Below are 17655 nucleotides of genomic sequence, written 5' to 3'. Positions count from 1 at the left end.
ACAGGAATATATTTAATGAAATTTTAAAATAAAAAATTTGAATAAATAAACATGTGAAGACAAAAATATGTATTAATTTATTAAATTTACAAGAAGGAAAATATTTTAATAAATAATTATACAAACTTTAATAAATTTAATTTTTTTATTTTAAGTTATATTTATTTTACATTATTTTAGGAGTTCTTAATATAAGATTTTTTCTAATTTCTTTTGTTAAGTTCAAAAGAAAATCTATTTATTTACATTGATTAAATAATTGAAAAAGAATATTTAAATATAATAACTAGTTTTTTTTCTTTTATTTATCTTTTCTTTTCATTTATATTTATATGTTCATTGTTTAAGATTATACTATGGTAGATTCTATATGTAGTCTTTATCAAGATAATATTTTGGATCTTTTGAAAGAGCATCATAAATTATTTTATCACTAGAAACCCTTGCGACCCAAAAATGTTAAATTCCAGTTGTTATTAATTTTTCAAATATTTATTAATTATTCGAAGATTTGAAGCAGTCCTCTGATACAGAACCCCAATTACCATCTCCTAAGTAGATTGTTCCTCCTTAAGCTTTTGTTTTATTCTTAATAGGATATGTTCTTTTGAATTATTTTGTGTGATTTTCTATAGCTGCCACGAAATTGAACTAGTCAAAAAAAGGTATCCAAATATTTTCTCCTACTGCAGAGCTATTTGGCGAATCCCATTTTTTATCATCAAACAAACAAGCTGGAAAAATCGGATAATGGTAAAGAGCTACTTTATAGTAATCTTTATATTAATTAACTATATTTTTCATCCATTCTAGTTAAGCACCGTCATAATTCATAATATAACCACCTTTATAATTTTTAAGTATAGTAAATCAAATTTTATATTTTAAAAAGATTTATTTTTTAAATTAAAAATCAATAAAATATATTTGTGTTTTATTTTAAAATCTCTTGCAAATAAGAGTAAGTTTTTAGCTTTTAAAATAAAAAAATTTGAATAAAAAATAATCAAAATTAAAATGGTTAAATTTAATTCTAAATTTAGTGAATCAAACAATTAAATATTACTATCAAGAGCAAAGATAATTATGTTTCCTATTAAATGATAATGATATGAAGGTCTAGAACTGATTGGTGGTATCTAATTATTTAATGTGTTTTGGGGAAACCAAGAAAAAATCAAAGGACCTGTTTCATCTATAATTGTCAAGTTATAATTTTTAAGAGAATTCAAACCAATATCTCTATTTCCTATAGAGAATATGAAGGGAACTACTCTATCAAGAGCTTGGAAAATTTGAGTTTCAAAATTATTTAAAAAGATATCCCATTGATGATAGCAGTTTTTCATTCCATTATCTTATGCAATATTTCCACCAAATAGAATTATATCGGGTTGAGTATCTACTAGTCTAAGATTTAAGAGATTGCCATATTTTTAATTACTCCAATCACCCCCAAAAGCAACGTTCACTTGAAATTACTAAGCTTAAATTTATTCTTTTGTTGGGAGAGTCTTATACTTTGTTACTTTTAATACACTTTGTTTCTCTTGGTTAATTACTTTAATTAGATATAATCTATTTGGCTACAGGTTTTGAAATAGATTCGTGAACGTGTTTCGCTCACCATTGCTATCCAAATCAATGCTTGAATTAATTTAACCACTTTAAATTATAGGATCTGATTTAACTTCAAGATCCTAAAGTTATATCATAATTTAATTTATAGCAATTCCTGTGTGAATATTTATAAATACTGAGTTATTAGTGTTTTCAGGAAGTGTTGCATATAAATGACATAGCTCTTCTTCAGGACATGCTTTTTTAAATGAAATTCTTCTAGTAAAACTCGTAGATAGGTACATGTTATCGTTAATTAAGTAACCAGAATCCTTATTAGAGCAAACGCAAATATCCTAAAAGAAAATAAGAGGAAATACAGAAATAGCTACAGCTAATAAAGCAAATATCAATAGAAAATAAGACTTAATTCCAATTTGGTATGTGAAATAAAGGATTATTGTAAACATCATTAGGCAACAAATAATAGAGGATCCTAATTCTACCTGACCGAATCCACTTGATAAACTAAATAAATATGCCATACAGGCTCCAAGAGACCACATAAAAAGCAGAATAAAAAAGTTAAAAAGTTTCTAACAAAAGGAGTATTTCTTTATTATGAAATCTTTTTTATAAAAAGGGAAATCATTTCCGTTTGAGTCACTTGAACGTTCGTCAGTTAAATCGTCACTCTACTTAATTTATTCTTCGTCATTAGCAGGTGTTTGCTACTATATGGGTAAAATTCTTTAAAATTAAACCAAGCGATTAAAGCTTTCTCGCGATATTTAAGGCTTCATTTTATCTCCAAAAAATAGCTTCTTGATCATATAAATTACAATTAAAATAAAAAATAAAAAAAATATTGTGTTTTCTAATCCATATGTTTATCCCTCATAGAATGCCAATCTATACTCTCCTTATCCAGACCAGCTAGGGGTTGTAAGATGGTGTATTCCCATTTTTAAATTTGATTATTTTAATAATAAGTAGTGGAAAGCTTAGTAGTTTGTTTGATAAGAAATAGAATTTAGAATCTATTAATTAACTTTGCAATATTTTTAAGGATTTAGCTATTATTTCTTCAATCTTTACTTATTTAATGTTTTTAATTTTTTTATGAAATAATGTTAACCTTAGATTATTTTATCAATTCTGATTGAAAATATTATTAAACAAACACTTTTTGTTAGTTAATCAATCTAGAACTAGTTTTTATAGTAAATAAATATCGATAAAAGGAAGGCTCAAAAGTGATTTGACTTTTATCAAAATACTGGAAAAAACATGCATTGAAATTTGTTTACTCTACTTAATTAAAATTAATATTTATAAGAATAACTAAATAACTCAATTACTTACTTACTAAAAATATTATTTTAGCAACTATCAAAGTCAAAATTATTCAAAATATATATTTTTATAAGTGTAAACAAATGAGGATTATGATTAAATATGATAAAACTTTATTTTATTTTAATAATAATTATATCTATTTATGTTATGATATTATTATGATGAACAAATAGTTAGTCAACATTTAGTTAATTATATTATTAAAATCAAAATTTTAATGGACCAATTTTTTACTTTTACTCTTTATCAATTAAAATTTTTTTATTTTAGTGTAGGAAATATCTACTAATTTTAATTTATTTAATACATTTTTTAAAAACAAATTTAAGTGTAATGAGATGCTTTGATATATTGTTTTATTTGTAGATATTTTATTAGCTTTTCTTCTATTTATTGATAGTAAAAAAAATAAAGACTTACTTGCGAAAGTTACTTGATTTAAAATTAATTGATCGAAAATTAAAATAGACATTTTTTATTTTTATTTAAAATTTGAAAATTAATTTTAAACTTCTGCTATACCATTTGTTTGTTTAACATTATTCTACTTTATACTAAAATTATTTGAAGAAACTAAAAAAAATAGAATTTATTTTATCAGTTTGTTGAAATTTAAAAAATTTAAATTCAAATAAAGAAAGTGTTGAATAACTTTCTCAAAAACAATATGTGTAAAATAAATAAATAAATCAGAATTGAGTTATGAAATTAAGGTTCTATATATCTAACAAATTAATAATCTTTTATATCGTTGATAAATTAATTTTGAATAAAAAATTAAAAAATTGAATTTATCATAAAAGATTAAACAATTTTGAAAAAAAGATTTTTTTGTTTGTTTGTTTGATAATTAATTCAGTGTGTTTTTTTTTCTTTTTATTTTAATAAATAAGTAAATTACAATAAATACAGTAAAAAACTGCTTTTTTTCTTTTTAAGGCTCAAAAATTTGTCCCAAAAATATAAAAATGCAGATGCATTTATGTAAAATTCCAAGCTTTAGTGAAGAAGTATAGCAAAGTTAATGTGCAAGCAATCCTTAAACATATCGCAGTTTGAATGATTACAGCAACAACATAGAAAGGGATTTGTCAAGTAGCTCCTAATAATGTTCTTTAACTAATAAGAAGGAGAACTTAAGGTCAAGGACTAAGAGGTAAAATGAAACCTAAAGCAGCAAGTCTAGAGAAAATAAAGAAAATTATAATCCAAATTTAAATTGCCTTAAATTGAACAACTAAAACATAAAGGTTATAAGTGGAATTAATCACTACCAAAATTTGCAAGAGCTTGATTTATCTCATAATTAAATCCTCAAAATATAAAATATAGACAGGCTCTACATGCTTACTACTCTCAACATCTCCCACAATAAAATATAAATCTTAGAGAACCTTCATTAACTGCCAAATTTACAAAACCTTAATGCTTCGTTTAATTAAATCAAAGTGTTTCCTAAACTTTTGATTAAGAACAACAATCTCCGCATTCTTAATTTATCTCAAAATTAAATTGAAAATGAAGATTGTTTTAATTTCTTAAATAAATTTATTAATCTAAAGAGCCTAGACTTATCTGATAACCCATTAGCTAGATTATAGAATTACCAACAAAGTATTTTGAGTGCAATACCCACTCTTACTCATTTGGATGGATAAATTTTACCCTAAAAGTAGCTATACATATATTCAATTTTTGAAGATAAGGATCACATGAAGAGGACAAGGCAGTCTCCATAACTTCATTTAATCAGTGATTAAGAATTTAAAAATATGCTCACTAGCCATGATAAAAATAAAAAATCTCTTGGATGCAATTTAGCATAGATGGTCTCTGACATAGCAAATTCAAACAGTGGTTAAAATTTGAAATAAAGCCTCTCTAGTTAAGCCTTTTCAAGTCGTACAGATATAAGTAGTTAACTAGTTAGAGGTTCTACATAAAGCACTTCAACATGTTCAAAAGATTTCTTAACAGCCAAACGTGTTCCGTTCAAAGAGCTAAAACAAAGTGATCAAAAAAGTGACTCTTTTTCTTACCAAAATTAAAATAACAGCAATAACAATTACTATTTTAGCTACAAAAAACTAGAAAGTAGTAGTTTGTAATTTAATAATTTTATAAGTCCAATTACTTCAGAAAATAAATACTAAGATACGAATTCGAATTTTCAGTTTACAGATATTATCTAAATAAGCTAATAGCATAGTCCAAGAGATTAAATCAATATTAATTAAAAAAGAGAAGACTTAGCTAATGGTAAATTTTATTTTTTTATTTTCAAAAATTTTAATTTTAATTAAAAATCTAAAAGGAAATTCTAAACATTTTTAATTTTTGAAATATTTTATTTATTTTAATTTAAATTCTGCTATTTTATTTCAATTTTTTCAATTTATTTTATTAATTTATGCTTTTAATTAGAGTTTAATTAAATTTTAGAGTTATTTTAATCGAATTTTTCTCTCATACAAAAATGTTGTATTACTAACTTTTTTTCAACCAATCAATTAGCAAAACTTTAGAAATCAGAAGAAATGAAGATTTAGTGTATTGAATTTTTGGAAAAGTGGGATGCTAATTTATCTAATTTTAACGAAAATTATAATTTGTTTCTACTTCAAAAGTAAATTTTATATAAAAATTAAAATAATTAAAACTCAATTTTTTAAAAGCTAACTCTTTAAAGACTGGACTTAAAACTCAATTGAAACTGAAGGGAATAAATTTGAAGATATAATTTCAAATAAAATGTAAATTGTTTTTTTGTAAAACTTTTGAAATGCATTAACTATTTTACTTCTTTATTTGGTAAAGTCTTCAAGAATTGATCGAAAAAATAAAAATACTTACAACTTTGACTGCACAAATAGCAGCTTTAATGAAAAAAGAAAAATCAGAAAAAGTAAAAACTAAATTTAAATTTAATGAAATAGTGTTTAAATTATTTTTTATTATTTATCAAAAAGATTGAAATTATTAAAAGACTAGAAAAATTCTTAAAATAACCCTTCCATCCTTAAGAAATTACAAAGAAAGCTATTGAATTATTAGAAATGACCAAATTAAGTTAGGATCAAGAAGAAATACTCCATTTACAAAGAAACTGCGAGCAAGTTATGTTAGTTATTCATAATATGAGATAAAGAATCTTAAAGGAAATAAAGGAAACTAAATAAGCTAAACTTATTAATTAAATTTATAAGAACATTATTGATTAAAACAATTTGTATGTTAGCTTAAATAAGATTTAATAAAGGGGAAAGATGCTGTCTTAATAAATATTTTAAAAGTTTCTACTTTTCTTTAAGTACCATATTAAAGATAGCAATGAAGGAATTGCTAGCATATAGGGAATAATTGATTTGAATGAAAGTTTAAGAGATTTACTTTTTAGTAACGATGATAACTAAATAAATAATTAACTTACATCAAATTGTGATAGTGGCACTAAAATTCTTATTAAAAGTAACTAGAAAAAAAACAATAATTCGACTCCAATTCTATAGGAACTAGATGCTTACATACATAATATTACTGATGATGATATTATTACTACTAAATAAAAGCTTTCTAATACTTAAGGAAGTATTTCTATTTGCCAAGGTTCCTAGCTCTAAGATGTAATTATAAACTCTTTCCATCATTCTTGCAGCAAGATTGATGAAAAAGAGTTTCATTAAATTAATTCAAAAGAAAAGAATCTATGCATGAGATGCCAAGAAGCAAACTAAGTTATGTTACAATAATAAAGTAAAATCGAAGAATTATTGAAAGAAATTCACTCACTAAATACAAAACTCTAAGAAAAATAATAGTAAATTTCTGATATAAATTTAGATCATGAAAAATAAATGCAACAACTAGAAGATAAATACAAATAAATTTAACTGTAAGATGAAGATAAGTATCTAAAATTAAAGAACTCTTTGATTCAAGAGGAAGAATTGTTTCATCATTTAAATGATTAAATGTCTTAATAAGACACAATCATAGAATAAAACAAAGAAATTACTCAAAGACTCTCTGAATATAATAACTATATGGTTAAATTTATGGCTTCAAAGAATGAAGATTCTTCTGAATTTTTTAAAATCGTACTTACTTAGTAAGCTTAATCTATTGAAAAAATGATGGTTTCTAACTAATAAAATAGCTAGTTATATTTAAATTTATTAAAAGTTGTTGAAGACCACACTTTACCTTAAATGAAGCTCATTCCTAGGTAGGATGTCTCTTGTTAAACAAATAACATTAAATTAAACTAATCAGATTAGATAAATACGACTTTTGCTACATCACCATCAAAGGGAAGAGATATTTTTAAATCTCTTGAAAATAACAGCTACTCAAAAAACAATCAAGTGAAGTAGATGTTAAACATTTCTCCCCCAAGCTAATTCAATAGCAGTGCACTTAATAGCAGAAAAAGCACACCTACTCTTGATTTTTAAAAATAAATTCTAAAAAGAAAAAAAAGTAAACCTTTTGATTTAAATAGTAATGAAAAGAACTTCTAGTCTCACCTCGATTTAGAAAAAATTTATATATCTCCCTAAAGAAATTAATTATAAGATGAAGAAGAAATTTAAAAGAATTTATACACTTTTAGTTAACGTCATCATAGCTCAATTGAGAAAGTAGATGCTTCTAATTAGAGTTCTAACAAAATTACCTGCAAAGATTTTTAAAGCTAAGTATACTACAACAATAAAAAAATCTCTTTAAAAAAAACCCCTAATTCAAACGATAGAGAAATATCTTTTTTCAGAAGCAACAATAATTCGAAAATAATTTCAACAAGTGTATTTAATAAGAGTCCTTGGAAAATGTGTTAGGATAGCAAGAAAAAAGAAATATCTTCTTGTGTTGAAGAATCATAAATAACTGAAATTGAACGAGATGATGAAGATAAGCAAGGAAATTAAGTTTCTTCATAGAATAATTATAATAACTTTTTTGAGACAAAAGACTAAGAGAATGACTAAGATTTCTAAATCTAATAAGAAAATAGATAAAAATAGAACAGACAGCAATTTAATTTCAGAGAAGTTTAATAGTTTGACCCATTCATAAACATAAGATAAAACAAAATTTAAGATTTTTAATCAGATATTTTAAACAGTCACAATTTTAGTAATTCAATCATCAATTCTAGCCAAAATTAAGCTCCAAATACAAACCTTAGTGTATCTTAAAGAAAAATTGAAACTCAAAAAAGTTAATTTGTATTTAGCAGTAATCTCTAACAAAAGATATTCTCTGCAATTTAAAAGAAGCAACAACTCAACCAGCAAAAAACAAAAACAGCAGTTACGACCCCTAGAAATTAAGCATAAGCTTCGAATAGCAATTAAGCTGCTGTAACTGATTATATGCTGAACTATAAAAAATAAATATAAAAATCTATGTTAAACTCTAAGAAAAATTCAAATTTATCAAGCAGAACATCATCAAGTAATGGTATAAATTACACAAAATAATAAAATGATAGTAAAACTCCAAAAAAGAGATTTAATATTGACTTAAATATTACTCCAAATACTAATTTAAGTAATATATAGAGTAAGTCAACAACTCATTAAAATAGTAATAATTAGGCAAATTACTTTGGATATTATTGTGCAAGTACTAAAAATTCCTAGTAAGCATAACCTAATAACTAAAAGAATTTATAATAATAATATATTTATATGGTCTGAATTCAAAATTCAAGTTATAATTTTTATTTTAATCACAGTTAGTTAATTCCTCTGAAAAGAAAATTTTATTAAAAAATAATTATTAGAAAATTTTTTCTTTCATGTTTATTATTTTCATAATCTACTACCAAAAAATTTATAATTTTACATAAGAACTTTTTATTCTCAATAAATTAATACCATAACATTCTACTACTATTTTTAGAGCTTAAGTTATTTTATTTAATTAACTCCAAAATAAAAATTAAAAATAAATTATATAGTAGACTCTACGTTCTACTTACTTAAAAATATTAAATCTATTTTAAAAAGATAAAATAAATCAAGAGTTTACACATTTAGAATTTATCAATTTTTTTATGATTTAATAAATTTAAATTAAGGTATATAGATAAACATTATATTAAAATTAAACTATTTTTATCATTTAAAAGTAGTAATCTAAAGGTTATTTAAAGATGCTCTTTGTTATTAAATGAATTTTAATTCATTTCCATCTTTCTACAGATTATATTTATTGCCTTAAAGGTGATATGGATTTATATTCTTTATTTTAAAGATAAACTTTAGTTTTTAATTATGATTCTATGTTAGGAGAGTTTATATTTTTTGGAATTTATGATATGATATTTATGTTAAAGCTTTTACCTTTAAGAGAGGTAACAAAATAATTTCCTGAATTATTAATTTAATTTTTTTTAAAATCTTCATCTTGTTTAGCATTAACAAGATATTATTCATATAATTTAGATAACTCATCTTTTTCTTATTATATTTATTGCCTTTTTAGTTAAATAGATTTTTTTACTGGAGAGGCAAAGTTTACATTTTCTTATTGAGGGGTAATATCTTCTATATTCATTTTATCATTTCTTGATAGTTTTTCATACTATTTAAAGGCTATTTTATCTGGTGATAAATTTATGTCTGGAGGGTTTTGTTAAGGATTTAAATATTTTTGTTAGTATGAATGGAGCGATTAAAGGTAACTAGCTGTGTCCATTGTTGTAGATCTTGATTTAATTTATGGATTTTAACTTTCGCTTTACTACTATATTTACTTACTTTAGATATTGCTTTCTTCCGTCTAAAGAACTCCAATATAATTACTTTAATTATTAATAGACTTGCTTAAATTTTACTTGGCTATACTGGGTAAGTTATAGTTATTTAGATTTAGAGATTAATTATATCCATATAAATCATTTGACATAACATTTGTTTTATAAATTTTTCTAATGCTTTGATCATATTAGCTTTGATTTTAAGAATCATCTTTATTTGTTTGATCAAAGTCATTTAAATTTTTATTGTTTTCCATTATATTTTACAAAGGAACTGTTTTATTTTTTGAAGATATATTCTTGTTAAATTCTGAATTGTTTTAAATTCCATTTATTGCAATTGAATCAAGGATATCATTTTGTTCCATTAAATTGTTTGGAGATCCATTTGATTATGGCGAATCGTATTCTGTTTTCTCAGTTTTTATGTTTTTATAGATATTATTTTCTTGAGAATTATATCCACTGTTAAAAATAGTAGAGATGCAACTATTTCCGGATTCTTACTTATTATAATTAACACTTTGATTTCTCCTGTTTACTATTGATTTATCATATGAATCTTATATATTATAGCTATCAGCGACAGACTAATTTCTTTTTGGCACTTAAGAATGCTACTGTTGTATAAAAATATCACCTGTAGAGTCTTTAATTATGTTTAATCCGCCTTTTTTAAAACTTTGATCACCATTTTTGATTGAATTCATTTATATTTTAAAAACATTATTTCTCTTCTCCATCTACTAAAATAGAGGTTGGTCATCATAATCCTGAAAATTAAGAGCATTTTATTTCTATCTCCCTATATTTTTAAGTACATCTAAGGCAGTTTAATGTCTAAGTGGTGATATTATTCTTCCCTTTTTAGTTACAAACTCGCTTTACCCATTAAATGGTATTCCGCTCGCCATTTTATAATACTTTATTTAGAATAATTAAATTGTAAATGTTATTTTATTATGTAAAGAGTCAGTCAAAAATAAATTTGTTAAGATATTAATAGATAAATACCAATGATATTCTTATGATTATAAATTATAAATTTAATTAAAATTCACAAAATATATTTTTATAATTGTAAATAAATAGCTGCTTTGTAAGCCATAAATTATTATATCAATTAATTGATGACACACAATTTTTATTATAAAAAATAATGTATATTCAAATCAGATGAAAAGTAAATTACATTTTCAAATTATTTTTATTACAACATTCAAAACATAAATCTTGCAAGATTTCCATCAGCATTGATGAAAGGACAAAAAATGAATACATACAAAAGCATTATATTTATTGATAATTATATTCCAATGTTTAAAAAAATTGAATCTGGGATAAATTTTTAAATTAAACTTTCTTTTTATTTTTCTCCTTTATGGTTTTCTTAATTGCTTTTGTTTCCCTCTTATTGTAAAATATGAGTTTATGAAATTTAAATAATAAGAAATACTAATGAGTTTGTAAAATATCTGAATTCAACAAGGCCAGCTGGGATTAAAACAAGACAGCTTGAAATAAATAGAGCAAACAACTTTAGCTACTAAATTCCATTCTCTTTAAAAATTATTATTATTAAAATAAAAGAAAGTAAATAACGAATGAATTTACATTTGAAAATATTCAAGATAAAAGCAATTGAGAAAGAATAAACTGGAGCCATTAAATATTTGAAGATGGGATAACGACCATAAAAATTTTTCCAAATATAAAAAATATAATGTCTATTATCAGAAAGAATGAACTTATGAGCAAATCTATTTATTTACAATAATTTTTAAAAAATCATTTTTTTTAATTTTACTGTTTACGTAAATTTGTGAATAACTCCTAAAGAAATAGCTAAGAGTATTAAGAATGCTACCTTTTAATTCTTCAATGTATCCTTTAAGTTACTGAAATAAGCCTTTACTGATAAGGGTAGATTCAAGAAAGCAAATAGTGATAAGTATAAGAGTTGGGTAGGATGAAAAGATGATTCATGATTCAGTTTATCTCCTAAAACAATAGAGCCATTATAAATTACAAAACAAGTAAAAGCTATGACTAAAATAATCTACATTTTAAACATTCTTGCTATGCTAAATATATTTTTAAAAAGCAATCCTATTAAACTCTTTGAGCTATGCATAAAACCTTTTTTTTAATGCAAATGTATTAAATATTAATCAAAATATCTTTTATACTTTTCTCTTAGAATGCTTTAAGATTTTAATCTATAAAACTAATTAAGCAAATGTAGAGTATCCATATCACATTTGTCTACCTAATTAGAATTGAAACTAAACCAAACTTTTATTTATTTATTGAAAATAAATTAGAATTTATTAGAAAATCTATCAAAAATTTACTAATCCTGATAAAGTAAACTTTTATTTTTTTGAGTAGTAGTACATCCCCAAGCAAGTTACCAGTGATGCGGAATCAGTATAAAATAAGTGACTAAAGAAGTAAATAGTAGGTGTAAAAAGAACATAATAGCTTAGAAATACTTTATCTTTTGAATTTATTTCTTAAAATATTTTCTTAAGAAAGACCAAAATTGCAGAGCCCAATAGAAATCTATCAAAAAATCAACAAATAAATATATGAAAATTTATTTAGATTTTAATTAATCTATTTACGAATTTAGCAGTCTAGCACCAAGCAATGTGTTCTTAAAACCAAAAAATTATCCTAATTTAAGAAAAGGGTAGAACAAAAAATAAGTTCCAGGTGGAGTGGTCAATTTATCATTCCAATAAGCCCAGTCTCCATTCAAATAATGATCTAATTAGTCTAGATGAAAGAATTCGTCCTTTTAATATGTCATACAATTCAAGCAATTCTTAGCAAATAAATTTAAACCTTACCATATAAGGTTATCTGATCTATTTTGAAGTTTATATCCAAGTGTAAATCCCAATAACCTGAAAGGCTCCGAATAAGATTATCTCTTTTATCATGTAATTAATTCCTTTTTCTTTTATTTACTGTAAAATTTATCTTAACCAAAATATTATTTATGAAAATAAAGAAACAAAACTTATATTAGTGCTAACACTTGTTAACTAAACAAAAAGTGGATTTTACAAAAAAATTAGTAAATAAGTAGAATATAAAGTATTTTCACAAAATTATATTCTACAGAGCAGCCATAGAAAAAATTAACTATCGTTTATCTTAATATAAGGACTAAGACTACAACATAAACAAGAAGAAATAGAGTTCAAATAAAAACACTACTTCAAAAACAATAAGCATTCCATAAATAGATAATAATTGTTTTAACAATCAGTAATAAAAAAATAAATTTTAAAATAATATTTGTTTTTTATATTATTTATACCACTTTATTGATAAAACAGTAAATAAATTTAGAATATTTATTTGCACCAAATTATAAGTATTTTATTGGTTGATATTCAGTAGATAATATGAATTTGTATATATTAAAATACATTATAAATAAATTATTAATTTGGTTTCAAAATTTATTATTGTGGGATAATAAATTCTTATTTATTTAAAACAGTTTTATTAATTTAGCAACTAAAAATTTTTTTTTTATATATTTTACATAAACACACATTGCAATAAAATTTAGAAGATTCTCATAAAATTATAAAATTGTAATTAATTATTTAATATTTTTTAGACATAATTTACAATCATTTGTATACTATATAGAAAAATAATTAGTTTGTTTTAAAAATTTATTATTGTGGAGTAAATTAATTTTAATTTAAAATAATCTTATCTACTTAGCATTTATAAATGAATATTATTCATATATCAGCCTAAGACAAAGTTAGTTTTATAAAAATTCATTCTAGTGCTGCTAGAAAAAGATGTTTAGCTTACCCTAAAAATTATATAATATATATTTATTTAAATTTTCTTAAAATTTAATTTACTATGTTTTGAATCTGTTTATTGAGTATTGATTAGAAGGATTTTTAATAGGTCCTTAGCTATCTTTTAACTCAAATTGCTGTTCTTATTATCCTCTTGATTTTTCATGAACTCTCTTTGTACTATATGTAGTATCAAAATCAGCTTACTATATAAATAGAAATATAATTAGCAACTAGAATTAAACATTTAAATTTATATTCATCAAATTATTTATTTATTTACTTCACCAGATTATTGATTTTTAATATTCTATTTTGGTTTTTCAATCTTTTTTCCATTTTTTAAATCTTTTTCTACACTTGTGATTTAGAGTCTCTTTGCAAAGGCTTCATCTTTTTTAGGAGGCTGTTTAAATTGTTAAGGAGATTTGAAAAAAACTCCAGGTAAACAATCAATTGAACTAGTGACATCTAGTTAGTATTTTCTTGTAGAAGCTTTATTAAATTTTTATCTTTCAGTTTAGCTAGCATCATGTAAGGGCTCTCTAATCACTTATTAATTTGGAAGATTAACTGAAGAGCCATAGTCATACATTTTAAATTCATTTTATCTATTTAATTAAAATCATAAATCTATTTTCTAAATATAATAATTTTTAAATACTTTATCAATCTTTTTTAGAAGTGTTCTGGCTTTAAAGAAGTTGAGTTTACATTCAATCTAATTTATATTAATTAAATAAATATTTAAAAATCTACTGTTAAAGTTTTTCCATATTTATTTGCATTTTAAAATATAATATACGTTGAATAAACTGGAGGATTGGTGTCTGGAGCAAATAAATTTAAAGGTTAAGATCTATTAGGGCTTTTATTAGAAATCAAAGCAGTACTAGATCTATTTGCCCTTAAAGTTGTTTACTAATTATTATTCTCTTAGTTGTAGTAATGCCCAAAAATGTTTTGTGAAGATGCAGGATAGTCTACATTAACTTGCTTTTTATGCTAGAACAATGGTTGTTCCTTTTCCTTGTTTATTCATTAAAAATCATATTATTTTAATGTAAATATTTTGTTTGTTTTACAATTTTTTAAGGATCTAATGTTCTAAATGTATCTTTCGATTAGTTAGTCCTGACTATCTTAATTCCCTAATTTTGGTTAACCAGTTGTTAGTTATTTTATTGCTCGACTTATTTCCTTCCCTAATTTTAATATAATATTTTGGAATTATATTTTGTAATGTCTGTATCCCTAGGTTAGTAGTTAAGTTTAGAAGATTTAGAGTTATACATTTTTGAGTAAATCTACCTAAAATTTAATTGTTTTTATTAAATTAAACAAAATTTTATTTTTGATTATTAAAGAAACTATATCTTTCACATTAATAAACAGACACTGTATTTATATATTAATGATTGATTAATAGCAACAATTTATTTATTTATTTACTAATTTCTTTTTTAAATGTATTTAATTTTGTTTTCACTATTTACCAAACATTCTCTTTTTTTTTTCATGATCATTTTTATTTGTGTAAAACATAACTGGCTACAAAATTTTTACTTTTTCAAAAATAATTAGTTGCTTGTTTCATGATAAATCAAAAAAAACATATCAATTATGTTTCCCCACACTATTTAAAAATAAAAAATTTAATACTATTGAAGATTATTTTTTAGCAAATAAACCTTTTAATATTCCTAAATACTTGTAATATTTCAAAATAAGAGCTATTTATATTAAAAAACAAGTATTTTTAAAAAAAGCTACTTAAAAATTTAATCAAAAAATTTCTTTACCTTAAGAATATAACAATTTAAAGTTAAATAGTTTTAAAAATACTTTCTTTGTTGTTAATACTGAATTATTAATATGATAAAAAACAACAATTTATCAAAAAGCTGCTTGTAAATTTAACAAAAAATTTGTTTAACTTAAAAATATAATGAATAAAGTTGTGTTTAAATTATTTTCAATAAAAAATTTTGATTAAATTTACCAAATTTCATAGAAATTATATTCAGAAATTTAGATTTTTTAATAGAGTGTAGAATTATAAAAATTAGCTGAATTAAAAGTTTAATAATTAGAAAGTTAGAAAACTAAAATGCTTAAATTATAAAAGATATTTAAGTAAATAGAGGTAAATATTTTAAAAAGATTGAAACATGTTTTAAGATTAATTTTTATTAAAAAAAAGTTTTATAATTGTGATCCTCGGTTTATTGAAGAAATAGTTATTATTGAGTAAATTTTGAAGCTTAAAATAAATTTTACATCAAATTATTTTAAATAGAAAAAATAATAAAGTGTAATTTTTGAAAGACTTATCAATGAAAGCATCATTGCTTATTAATCTAAAACATTTGAGATTAAATCTTTAGTTAATTTTTATAAAAATTTAAATTGTATCTTAAATGTATTTTGAAATTCAAGAAATTAAAATTTAGGAACAGAATCTATTCTTTATTTATCTAAATGCTTAAGTCCTTAAAATAATTTATCATGCTTAAATCTTGACTTTTAGTATAAAATTTTTAAAGATATTCTCTTAAAATAATTATGATTTTATAAGGCTAAACAATCTAGATTAAAATTGTGCAAAATAGCTTGGTTAAGGTATTCAAAATTGCAAAAATCTAAACATCTTACATCTTGTGCTTGAGTAATTTTAATTACAAATTTTAATATTTAACTTTTTTTAGTGGTAATAAGATAGGACCTGAGGGTATAGATTACTTAGGTTATTAAATTTCAGACAGTATAAACCTTATTCATGTTACTTTACTGCTATAGTAATAATTTACTGAAAGAATAATATTATAAATTATAAAATATAAAAAGTGGGAATAATATAAGTGATAATGGGATTATCAGCTTAGGTTTTCATTTATCAAAATTAAAAAATTTACAGACTTTATAATTAGACTTAGGGTAACAATTAAATATTTTTTAAAACATTCAGATGTATTTATAATCGTGATAATAATAATATATATAATAAGAGGAAATATGATAAGATCTTAAGGAGCTGAAGTCTTTGGATAGTATATTGGCTAGTTGATAGAATTAAATACCCTATTTATAGATTTTTAGTAATATATTTCAATAATAGACATTTAAAATGCTTATTTAAATTAGAGAAAATTTTTTAGGGTCTGATGGAGGTTAAAAAATGCTACAAAGCTTGAAAACTTTAATTAATTTAAGATAATTTTAATTAATATTGAAGTATTTATTATTAATTATTTCATGAGTTTAAAATCTAAAAAAAATTTTCTTTGATATAAAAAGCTATAACTAAATAGAAGATAAAGGTTGCTCGTAAATTGGATATGAATTATCTCAAATACACAGTTTATAATAGTTAACTTTACATTTAAAGTATAATTTACAACATTTCATTTGCTTTAAGTAAAAATAAAATTTGTAAAAAGTGATGCCTTCATTAACTAGAGTGGAATCTCTTTACTTGGGAAGCATTTATAAAATTGCAAAAATCTAAAGCTGCTTTCTATTTAAATACTGTATGAATGAAACAAATTACAAAAAAAATAGATTTATAAAATTTATAATTATTAGGTTCAATTAAGTTCTTGACGTAGGAATATAAAATTTTTCTCAATGCTTACATGCATTTAGTCTTTTGAACACTTTCAAAATCTCTCTAAATCAGTATTTTAGCTATTTAAAATTAATTAAAATTAAAAATTTTTAATAAAATTAAATTAATTAGACAAAATCAAATTACAGGAAAAGGCATTAACGCATTAAGTTCTGAATTAAAAAAATGTCAAAACCTAAGAATTTTAATGATTTCCTTAATGTAATAATTTACAATAAACTCAATTAAATTTAAATATTATTTTAAAGTGATACTAGTTATGGAGAAGAAGCTGTTAAAATATTTGCGAGTAATATTATGAAATGCTAAAAATTAATTATTTTTAACATATCAATTAAGTAATTTAATTAAAATTTTAAATTAATATATTTATTTAACTAAAAAAGAGGAAAAGATCATGAATTCATAAAGTTTTTTGGAAAGTTAAAAAAATAATGCAAAAATTTAGTCAAATACATTATTTTATGATTAAAGTATTACCTAATCTATGTAAAATTTATGGG

At 22.4% G+C, this 17655-nt stretch overlaps 6 protein-coding genes across 6 annotated transcripts; 2 read left to right on the top strand and 4 right to left on the bottom strand. All coding sequences in view use genetic code 6, as the record gives it.

The window, feature by feature from the left end:
* Positions 1-14: 14 nt before the first annotated feature.
* On the bottom strand, positions 15-2684 carry TTHERM_00316470 (transmembrane protein, putative). The gene is made up of 2 exons (XM_001021339.2): positions 1067-2684; positions 15-845 (listed from the first exon to the last, which is right to left on the bottom strand). Exons 1-2 carry the CDS (start codon positions 2523-2525, stop codon positions 337-339), a joined length of 1968 nt encoding a protein of 655 aa, XP_001021339.1. The 5' UTR covers positions 2526-2684; the 3' UTR covers positions 15-336.
* A 1125-nt stretch (positions 2685-3809) lies between these two features.
* On the top strand, positions 3810-8621 carry TTHERM_00316460 (hypothetical protein; the record flags this gene model as incomplete). The annotated part of the gene is made up of 5 exons (XM_001021338.2): positions 3810-5178; positions 5434-5545; positions 5595-5672; positions 5737-5824; positions 5889-8621. Exons 1-5 carry the CDS (start codon positions 3888-3890, stop codon positions 8619-8621), a joined length of 4302 nt encoding a protein of 1433 aa, XP_001021338.2. The 5' UTR covers positions 3810-3887.
* Positions 8622-9108: 487 nt separating this feature from the next.
* Positions 9109-10725, bottom strand: TTHERM_00316450 (hypothetical protein; the record flags this gene model as incomplete). The annotated part of the gene is made up of 1 exon (XM_001021337.2): positions 9109-10725. Exon 1 carries the CDS (start codon positions 10597-10599, stop codon positions 9109-9111), a length of 1491 nt encoding a protein of 496 aa, XP_001021337.1. The 5' UTR covers positions 10600-10725.
* A 441-nt stretch (positions 10726-11166) lies between these two features.
* Positions 11167-12543, bottom strand: TTHERM_00316440 (DIE2/ALG10 family protein; the record flags this gene model as incomplete). The annotated part of the gene is made up of 8 exons (XM_001021336.2): positions 11167-11179; positions 11224-11245; positions 11300-11445; positions 11500-11824; positions 11875-11980; positions 12040-12250; positions 12313-12485; positions 12541-12543. 8 exons carry the CDS (start codon positions 12541-12543, stop codon positions 11167-11169), a joined length of 999 nt encoding a protein of 332 aa, XP_001021336.2.
* A 919-nt stretch (positions 12544-13462) lies between these two features.
* TTHERM_00316430 (hypothetical protein) lies at positions 13463-14819 on the bottom strand (the record flags this gene model as incomplete). Its single annotated transcript, XM_001021335.1, has 6 exons — positions 13463-13532; positions 13585-13730; positions 13808-14135; positions 14189-14245; positions 14330-14553; positions 14610-14819. The coding sequence occupies 6 exons, from the start codon at positions 14817-14819 to the stop codon at positions 13463-13465; spliced, it is 1035 nt and encodes a 344-aa protein (XP_001021335.1).
* A 674-nt stretch (positions 14820-15493) lies between these two features.
* On the top strand, positions 15494-17620 carry TTHERM_00316420 (kinase domain protein; the record flags this gene model as incomplete). Its single annotated transcript, XM_001021334.2, has 15 exons — positions 15494-15670; positions 15728-15774; positions 15824-15910; positions 15964-16053; positions 16103-16192; positions 16233-16322; positions 16372-16461; positions 16533-16622; positions 16669-16758; positions 16822-16911; positions 16965-17054; positions 17110-17202; positions 17264-17353; positions 17401-17490; positions 17539-17620. Exons 1-15 carry the CDS (start codon positions 15635-15637, stop codon positions 17618-17620), a joined length of 1245 nt encoding a protein of 414 aa, XP_001021334.2. The 5' UTR covers positions 15494-15634.
* Between the last annotated feature and the right edge of the window lie 35 nt (positions 17621-17655).

The sequence above is a fragment of the Tetrahymena thermophila genome, assembly GCF_000189635.1.
Source record: "Tetrahymena thermophila SB210 genomic scaffold scf_8254548, whole genome shotgun sequence".
Lineage (NCBI taxonomy): Eukaryota > Ciliophora > Oligohymenophorea > Hymenostomatida > Tetrahymenidae > Tetrahymena > Tetrahymena thermophila.
This window is presented reverse-complemented; position numbering and strand designations above follow the sequence as displayed.